Genomic DNA, 10166 nt, shown 5'->3' on the forward strand with positions numbered 1-10166 from the left:
TTAATTTTCCCTTATTTCCTATTTTATTTATTTATTGGTTTAATTTTTTAATTAAAAATTTTTTTTAACTTTTTATTTTATATTGGAATATAGCCAATTAACAGAGTTGTGATAGTTTCAGGTGAACAGAAAAGGGACTCAGCCATACATATACATCTATCCATTCTCCCCCAAACTCCCCTCCCATCCAGGTTGTCACACTGCGCGGAGTTCCCTGTGCTACACAGTAGGATTTCGTCGGTTATTCATTTAACATATGGTAGTATGTATATGTAGATCCCAAACTCCTTAACTAGCCTGTCTTCTCCTCATTCTTCCCTCCTGGCAACCATAAGTTCATTGTCTGTTTCTGCTTCGTAAATACATTAATTTGTATCATTTCTTTTTAGATTCTGTAGAAATATCACATGACATCCCTTATATGGGGAATTCACTTTACTAAGGGCATAAATGGCATCCCTTTTTAGGCATGAACTTAAACGCATGCAAGTTCACACCTTCCCTGTGAGCTCATAATTAATCAATTAGGGTTTGGGTTTAAAAATTCCTTTCAAGGGCCAGCCAAAGTTTCTATCCCCAAAGAGCCTAAAGCTTCAACATCTAACAGATTCTTACAGATTTACTCTGTAAGAACAGCTCAATTTGCCTACAGATAACACATAACTATTTCATTTCCTCTCATTCAAAAACTCAAAATGGTTGGTAAATACTCTATTTTCAGATCCTATAATTAATGCTGTTGCTTGATACAGAACCAATGTGCTTGCTATCTTACAAAATTTGGCTTTTACCTCACACCATTACCAATGCCAAATATTTTAAGACGTCCTAAATATTAGTCGTAAAAAACAATCAAGGGCCATGAGGATGAGCTGACTCAAATGTAGTGCGTCCCCAGCTGTCATTTCAATTCCTAAATCAACAGTCCGCCAGAAAGTGCTTAAAGAAACCATGTCAGTATCTCTGGAAATTCTACATTCACTGAAACACTTTCTGAGCTTAGTGGTAAAACTGAGACTATAAAGGCAAGTTTCTAACAGTGAGAAAATTTCAGTTAATGATTTTAAGTGTTTATAGTGAGTTAGTATAATTCTAAACAGCTGTACTGGGATGTTTTACTTTAGCCTTATTTCTCCAAGTACGATCTGAGGACTGATAGTCCGTGTTGGCAGAATTATCTGGGAGGAAATATTAAAAATGTGGTTTCCTGGGTCCCACCCCTGATCTACTGAGTCAGACCCTCAGGAATTTGGCATTAACTCAAAAGCATATGAGGAAGTTTGGACCCTGTCTCTGCACCATATTAGCCAAGGAAGCTGCATTTTAACAAGCTCTCCATTGACTGACAGGCATATGCAAATCAGCAAATCTCTGGTGTTTTAGAGTGTGTGTCCATCCCTCCAAAATGTGTCTGCCCTGGGGAGTCTGGGTCAGAAAGAAGCAGTGGAAGTAATAGCAAACATTTTAATGAGACCCTGGGGTGTGCCAGGTATTTAATATATGTTTATTTTGATTGCCCAGAGACTCTCAGAGACAGGCATTAATAAGTTGTTTTACAGATGAAGTGGAGAAGGGAATGGCAACACACTCCATATTCTTGCCTGGAGAATCTCATGGGCAGAGGAGCCTGGCAGGCAACAGTCACCAAGAGTCAGACATGACTGAAGCAACTTAGCACAGATGAAGAAATTAAAACAGAGAAATTAAGATACAGCCTGGAGTCCAATCACTACTAAGTGGTAGCTCTGAGATTCTAACCCAGTTATCACATCAGTGCCATTGTTCTTCTATAACACCAGCTGTCGGGTATCAATTAAAATCTGAATAATAATAGTACTTATCCTATAAGTTACCATTATTATTGTCATAAGGATTTAGTGGGATAAAGCCTGTAATGTGGCGATGTGCCATGTGTGGCAATAGTAAATGCTCAAAAAATGTGAACTATACAGAAGAACTATACAAAAAAGATCTTCATGACTCAGATAACCACGACAATGTGATCACTCACCTAGAGCCAGACATCCTGGAATGTGAAGTCAAGTGGGCCTTAGGAAACATCACTACAAACAAAGCTAGTGGAGGTGATGGAATTCCAGGTGAGCTATTTCAAATCCTAAAAGATGATGCTATGAAAGTGCTGCACTCAATATGTCAGCAAATTTGGAAAATTCAGCAGTGGCCACAGGACTGGAAAAAGTCAGTTTTCATTCCATTTCCAAAGAAAGGCAATGCCAAAGAATGCTCAAACTACCTCACAGTTGCACTCATCTCACACGCTAGCAAAGTAATGCTCAAAATTCTCCAAACGAACTTCAACAGTACATGAACTGTGAACTTCCAGAAGTTCAAGCTGGATTTAGAAAAGGCAGAGGAACCAGAGATCAAATTGCCAACATCTGCTGAGTCATCGAAAAAGCAAGAGAGTTCCAGAAAAACATCTGCTTCTGCCTTATTGAATACACCAAAACCTTTGACTGTGTGGATCACAACAAACTGTGGAAAATTCTGAAAGAGATGGGATGCCAGATCACCTGACCTGCCTCTTGAGAAATCTGTATGCAGGTCAAGAAGCAAGTTAGAACTGGACATGGGACAACAGACTGGTACCAAATAGGCAAAGGAGTACGTCAAGGCTGTATATTGTCACCCTGCTTATTTAACTTAAATGCAGAGTACATCATGTAAAATGCCAGGCTGGATGAAACACAAGCTGAAATCAAGATTGCCGGGAGAAATATCAATAACCTCAGATATGCAGATGACACCACCCTTATGGCAGAAAGTGAATAGAATCTAAACAGCCTCTTGATGAAAGTGAAAGAGGAGAGTGAAAAACCTGGCTTCAAATTCAACATTTAAAAAATGAAGATCATGGCATCCAGTCCCATCATTTCATAGCAAATAGATGTGGAAACAGTGAGAGACTTTATTTTCTTGGGCTCCAAAATCACTGCAGATGGTGACTGCAGCCATGAAATCAAAAGACGATTGCTCCTTTGAAGAAAGCTATGACCAACCTAGACAGCATATTAAAAAGCAGAGACATTACTTTGCCAACGAAGGTCTGTCTAATCAAAGCTATGGTTTTTCCAGTAGTCATGTATGGGTATGATAGTTGGACTATAAAGAAAGCTGAGCACCAAAGAATTGATGCTTTTGAACTGTGGTGTTGGAGAAGATTCTTGAGAGTCCCTTGGACTGCAAGAAGATCAAACCAGTCAATCCTAAAGGAAATCAGTCCTGAATATTCATTGGAAAGACTCTTGCTGAAGCTGAAACTCCAATACTTTGGTGGCCTGAAGCGAAGAACTGACTCCTTGGAAAAGACCCTGATGCTGGGAATGACTGAAGGCAGGAGGAGAATGGGACGACAAAGGATCAGATGGTTGGATGGCATCACCAACTCGATGGACATGAGTTTGAGTAAACTCCGGAAGTTGGTGATGGACAGGGCGTGCTGCAGTCCATGGGGTCGCAAAGAGTCGGACATGACTGAGCGACTGAACTGAACTGAACTGAAATGTCAGCTAGTATACTACAAGTAATACCCAGGTAAATAAAAATGATGATAATGCACCTTTCCTATGGGAGTGTACCATGAGACAGGCACTCTATTGAACCTCTTTCACTAATTTAAAAAATATATCAAATCCTTATCATACATAATTAAGACTCACTGTGATCCATTTTATAAATGAGAAAACAGGGCTCAGGGAAGTTAAGTAACCTGGCCACAGATAATAATAAGGAGTAAAGGCAGGATTCAAACTCAGATCTATTTCACTTCAGCAGATGTACTTCTGTTGCTTTCCTGTGTTGATGGTCTTCCTCCTCCCATCTTTTTTTTTTTTTTAAAGAAAAATTTGGCAATAGTTTGACAGGTCAATTATGGGATACAGTTTCATCAGACTTTCTAATGGATTACCATGGTGGTCCTGTCATGGGAGACAGTTATCATTTGTTAAAGGGTGAAGGCTGGTGACCAGAGGACATTCTTTGAGATACTGTCAGTGCCTGTTTTGTTTGTTTGTCATAGTCAGAATTTATTAGGATTTGCAGAAGCATGAGAGGATGTACCACAAAAGTTTGACTTTATAACAAGGAAGTATGGTATCAATGTATAGTGTTGTCAGCAAAACTGGGATACAGAGCAGAGGTTCACATTTTTTAAAGGCAATGGATGACATCTATTCTTAAAATCCTTAAAATAAAAATAGGGAGACCAGCAGAATCTGTTACCTTGGTGAGAAAGAAGAAGGGGGCATAAAGTGATCCACAGTATTTCTAAATCTGGGTGATAAGTGCTATTACCCTGCAATTCCCTTGAGATAATCTTCTGCATTAGAAGAGCCTTTTGCAGGGTATAGGGCTTTTGCTTCTTAAACTATTAATATGAAATATTGCATTCCCGCGACTATCCACATCTTGGTGAAACTCTCTTGGGAAGCAAGTTAATATGAACTCATTATACTCTAATGGTTGGAAAAAAACACAATCTTCTACAGAAAACTTAAAGGCACAGTGCTAAGAGTCTGAGCTAATCCAAAGCCCTTCTTAATAAAAACATTTGAGCAGGGTGTAAAATAAGGTCAAAGCTGCCTATGTTAGAAATTGAGAGAACTGGCAGTTTTTCCGATGATAATGGGAAAGGACCTTTTTCACAAAAGAATAAAACAAAATAAATTTTTCTGAGACCGTGAGATACCTAACTCTTAAGGGACTATCTGGCACGTGGTTTCCCACATTATGCCTGACGGTGTGCAAGATCTGTTCAAGAAGCATATTCTGGGCATTTGCCATGCTCTGGGCACAGTGTGTGGTTGCTATTGTTGTTCAGTCTCTCAATCATGTCCAACCCTTTGCGATCCCAAGGACTGCAGCACACCAGGCTTCCCTGTCCTTCCCTATCTCATGGAGTTTGGTCAAACTCATGTCCATTGAATCAGTGATGCCATCCAACCATCTCATCCTCTGTCTTCTCCTTCTCCTCCTGCCGTCAATATTTCCCAGCACCAGGGTCTTTTCCAAAGAGTCAGCTCTTGGCATCAAGTGGCCAAAGTATTAGAGCTTCAGCAACAGTCCTTCCAATGAATATTCAGGGTTGATTTCCTTTAGGATTGACTGAATTAATCTTATCGTCCAAAGGACTCTCAAGAATCTTCTCAAGCACCATAGGTCAAAATCATCCATTTTTGGGCACTCAGCCTTCTTCATTATCCAGCTCTCACATCTGTACAGGACTATTGCATGGTGAAGTGAAGTGAAAGTCGCTCAGTCATGTCTGACTCTTTGCGACCCCATGGACTGTACAGTCTGTGGAATTCTCCAAGCCAGAATACTGGAGTGAGTGGCCTTTCCTGTCTCCAGGGGATCTTCCCAACCCAGAGATAGAACCCAGGTCTCCCACGTTGCAGGACGATTTTTTTACCAGCTGAGCCACCAGGGAAGCCCAAGAATACTGGATTGGGTAGCCTATCCCTCCTCCAGGTGATCTTCCTGACCCAGGAATTGACCAGGGTCTCCTGCATTGCAGGAGGATTCTTTAACAATCGAACTATCAGGGAAGCCCCCTGTTGCATGGATAGGGGCTGCAAATTGGTGACCTGACAAGAGGATTATATTTGGCCCACAGAGCATTTGTAAAAGAACTGTGATAAGATTTTTGGGAGGTTTTACACTAGCAGGCTGAATTTCTGACTTATCTTTAAAAATCAGGAGGCTTGTCAACCATGATCAACATTGCCAAGTGGCAATGGTCAGCTGGAGCGGACCAGGGGATGCTGTCCTTCAACTCTGAACGTGGTTTACTCAGGCCAGCCCAAATGCTTCATTCGTCTTACCTGGGTGGGCTCTGTGGGCATTTTTGTTTGGGATTCCTACGCTAAAGGCAACCAGAAGAGCCCTAGTTTGGTTGAATGCCTTTTCATACTTTATTCCCCATTTGTATTTCCATTCCGTTATTATTCTTTACCTAAAGGCAAGTTTAATCATTTGTCCTAGTAATCTATGAACTCTTTGAAAGCAGGGACTATTTATCTCTTCTTTTTTTTTTCCTTCCTTTTTGGCTATGAGACTCTGAAAAAGTTTTTTAACTTCTCTGCATCTCAGTTTCCTGCTTTGTAAAATGGGCATATTAATATTACTTACCTCACTGAGATGTTATGAAGACTAAATGAGTATATGCAAAGCATTTATAACAGTGCCTGGTACATATAAAGTCCTAGAGCAATGGTATTTATTATTATTTCTTCAGGATTTAGACCAAGTTCTCAGTACATAATATATAATTTAATGTGGTTTGAAGTTGAATTTGACGGTCCTAAATTAAACTAGACACCAAAGCAGAGGGTCATGCAATAAGGAAACAAGTAAAGGACCTAGTTGCTAGAACTAGGGTGTAAAGTCAGTACTTGGTTCCAAGAAGCAGGGAAGGGTCCTCTTGAAATGGATCATAAAGTAACCCCAAGTCCTGAACCAGTCAGGCTTGTCTCAGACACTGGCAGAGGAGCTAAGTAACAGACTGCCAAATAAATATAAGGCCTAAATAGCCCCCGTCATTGGGAGAAATTAAGAAGCAGTCAGCTAGGCAAGATACTGGAAGTGGACAATAATAGCTCATTGATAAGGGTTTTATTGCTAGATACAGTAAGAGTTGGACTGTGAAGAAAGCTGAGCACTGAAGAATTGATGCTTTTGAACTGTGGTGTTGGAGAAGACTCTTGAGAGTCTCTTGGGCTGCAAGGAGATCCAACCAGTCCATTCTAAAGGAGATCAGTCCTGGGTGTTCTTTGGAAGGACTGATGCTAAAGCTGAAAGTCCAATACTTTGGCCACCTCACGCAAAGAGTTGACTCATTGGAAAAGACTCTGATGCTGGGAGGAATTGGGGGCAGGAGGAGAAGGGGACGACAGAGGATGAGATGGCTGGATGGCATCACCGACTCGATGGATGTGAGTTTGAGTGAACTCCGGAAGTTGGTGATGGACAGGGAGGCCTGGCGTGCTGTGATTCATGGGGTCACAAAGAGTCAGACACGACTGAGTGACTGAACTGATAGTTGCACTATTTAAAAAGATCCAGCCATATCATTAAGCTGAGATCATTAAATAACTGTAAGTCCATTTCTTTAAGACAGAGAATTAATTATGCCAGGAAGTGTTTCAAGTAAAATTTCTCCTTGGATTTTATTAAATTCTGAGAGATTTTTTTTTCATTCTTCCTTCATTCTGGTTTAATACAAACTCAAAAGTGCTGTGTGATTTAAAAAAAGTTTTTTAAGATGAAGGTACAATGTATATACAATAAAACACCATTTTCAGTGTAAAATTCTGTGAGTTTGGACAATCACACAGTCATGTGACCCCTGCTACAATCAAGATATAGAACAATTCCATCATCTCGCCAAATTCCCTTCTGTCCCTTTACAGTCACTCCCTCCCCCTAATTCCAACCCCTGATAATCACTGGTATTTTTTCTATCACTATAGTTCACTCTCTCCAAAGTGTCAGATGAATGTGGCACGATATGTGCTCAGTTGCTCATTCGTGTCCAACTCTGCAACACCATGGACTCTAGCCTGCTAGGCTCCTCTGTCCATGGGATTTTCCAGGGAAGAATCCTGCAGTGGGTGGCCTGAGGGGATCTTCCTGCCATGTCTCCTGTACTGGCAGGGGGATTCTTTACCACTGAACCACCTGAGGACCCATATAAATATGAAACACTTTGGGTTTGTCTTCTTACATTTAACATACATATTTGAGCTTCATCCCTATTGTTTTTATCAATAGTTCATTACATTTTTTTTTTTCTGAGTAAGAGTCTACCATATGGATAGATATACCACAGTTTGCTTATCTTGACACCAACTGAAAGACGTTTAAATTGGTGATTATGAAGAAAGCTTCTGTAAACATCCAGGATAGGACCGGGAAGCCTGGAGTGCTGCACTCCATGGGATCGCAGGGAGTCCGACATGACTGAGTAACTGAACAACAACAACAAACATCCATAAATAGATACTCCGATGAACATAAGATTTCATTTCTCTAGGGTGAATACCTCTGAGGGCAGTTGCTGGGTCATGTCATAGGTGTATGTTTAACTTTCTAAAAAAAAAGGTCAGTTGTCCAAAGTGACTGTACCATTTTGTACTCCTATCAGCCGTGTTTGATTTCAAACAATTCTTATAGAATACAGTCTAAAGGATGAATCTCCATTTTCTATGGAGTAAAATATCCCAAATGCATCACCTAATATTCCATGTTCTCCTTTTGGCCACTGAAGAACTTGCCTTCTCCCCAGCCATATGGCACAGCTCTCCCACATGTATTCCTGGAGACAAACTCAGGCGCCTGACCTCGGACCATGCCTGGTGCTTCCCCACTTGGGTGTTTTTGTTTATGCCATTTGCTACCTGGGATGTTCATCTTTTATTACTGAACGCTTATATAATCCCACTATTGACATCTTTTCATCCTTCAAGAATCCTGTCTACTTCCAAAAAAGACAATTAAAGGTGTTGACAGAGGAGGCCAATGAAATAGGCAAACACAAGCCCTTTGCTCTCTGTACCACTCAACACAGATTCCCATGTGCCACGTAGCAAGAGAGCTAAGGAGGAGTCCAGAGCACTGCAGAGGAAAAACAGCAAAGTCTTTGCCACAACAGGTATCTTTCCCCTTATTACAAAAATAACTAGAACTGGCAGCATGGGATAAAGTGAATTCTCATTACTTGTGGCTGTCTGGGAGACCAAAGCTTTCCCATTTATGCAACTTTTGGCCAGTTCTGGATGCGACTCAAGACTTCTCTGCTCCAAGTTTTTTTTTTTTTTTTTTTTAATATCTGGATAGGTACACATGCACATATGAAGAGGAATCAAAATGCCAACTCTTTTATAACACAGCAAACATGCACTTCCTATAAAAGAGATGAGGTACATGGGATGGATCTGTTTTCCTCCCTAAACAGCTTGGACTCTGCCTAGATGCATAGATGCATCTCTTCCCTAGGACCCCCAAAGTGCTGAAGTCAGCCCCACATGCAACGTGTCCTCCTTCGTTTCATCGCTGGAGAAGCTGATGCAATTCCAAGGCTGCAGGCCGGGCCAGGCCAGGGCTCTGTTCTTGCATCATTGTTTACCAGTATTCCAGGGTGGCTGCTTCTGCAGCGCCTGGTAATCATAGAAAGCTTGCCATCTGCAGCTCCGGAATAATGAGCTGGCAGTCACCGGCTGGGACTGCCATTGTGTGAATGGGCACTGCATGCCCATCGGGAGCGCTGACAACTGTCGGGCTGCGGGGGAGGACCTGGTCGACTTGATGCCACTCTCCTCCAAGAGGTGGACTGGGTCCTGGACCTCCGCTCCATCTCGTAACCAGGCAGGGGTCTCAGCATTGAAATGAAAACTGAAAGGAAGCCGATTCTGTGCCCCTGGCCGAATGACCGTTTCCACCCTGTCAATCCCAGCCAGACATCCTCAGCCCTTTCTGCTAGAGGACAATGGCTCGTTCGACAAGCCCATTCGGGACCCTCCCAGGACCTTTACCTCCACTCTCCCAGTTTAAAACAAACAAACAAACAAACGTTGTCTTGCAAAGTAAACAGCTGCCCACCCTAGCCCCGCCGCCCGGCCCGCCCCGAATCTGGAAAGCAGTCCCCGGGTGAGAGCCTGGACGCTCGCCCGGGGGAACTCACTCGGCTGGTGGAGAAGCGCCGGAGCGCCTGGCCGCCCCGCCACAACATGCTGGAAAGGAGGGCTCGCGCGGGCAGCCCGGGAGCAGCTCAGCCCAGACTCGGCCTGCAGCCTCTGGGTCCTCGGAGTCCCGGGACCCCGCTTACGGCCCCGGCCCCTCCCCCTCGCCTGGCCGGGCTCCTGCGGCCAATCCCGAGCGACGGGCGGGGCGTGCGCTGGTCTCCCGGAGCTGCCCTGGAGTCCAGCCTGAGGGACAGCTTCTGGCGGCTGCCGCCGTTCCACCCTCACTAGCTGTGGGATCTTCTACCAGTTACTCACACTTCTGAGGTATACAAGGATCTGCCTTAAAGGTCAATCTGACACCCCAACTCATGTCCTTAACACAGTCCTGAAAAGACAACGTGGAGCCACGGAAGATAAGGGGTGGGGGCACCTTCTCCACGTAAGGGTCCTGATTCCTACCTCGTA

The 10166-nt window shown here is 42.9% G+C and overlaps 1 protein-coding gene across 1 annotated transcript in view; it reads right to left on the reverse strand.

The window, feature by feature from the left end:
- The window catches only part of ALDH1L2 (aldehyde dehydrogenase 1 family member L2), a 63966-nt gene extending 54132 nt beyond the window's left edge, over nucleotides 1–9834 (reverse strand). Inside the window, exon 1 of the mRNA XM_018048201.1 lies at nucleotides 9701–9834. Within this exon, the coding sequence (XP_017903690.1) occupies nucleotides 9701–9748 (48 nt within the window). The 5' untranslated portion in view covers nucleotides 9749–9834. The remainder of the gene's footprint in view (nucleotides 1–9700) is intronic.

This window comes from Capra hircus, chromosome 5 (genome assembly GCF_001704415.2).
Source record: "Capra hircus breed San Clemente chromosome 5, ASM170441v1, whole genome shotgun sequence".
In the NCBI taxonomy this organism is placed as follows: domain Eukaryota; kingdom Metazoa; phylum Chordata; class Mammalia; order Artiodactyla; family Bovidae; genus Capra; species Capra hircus.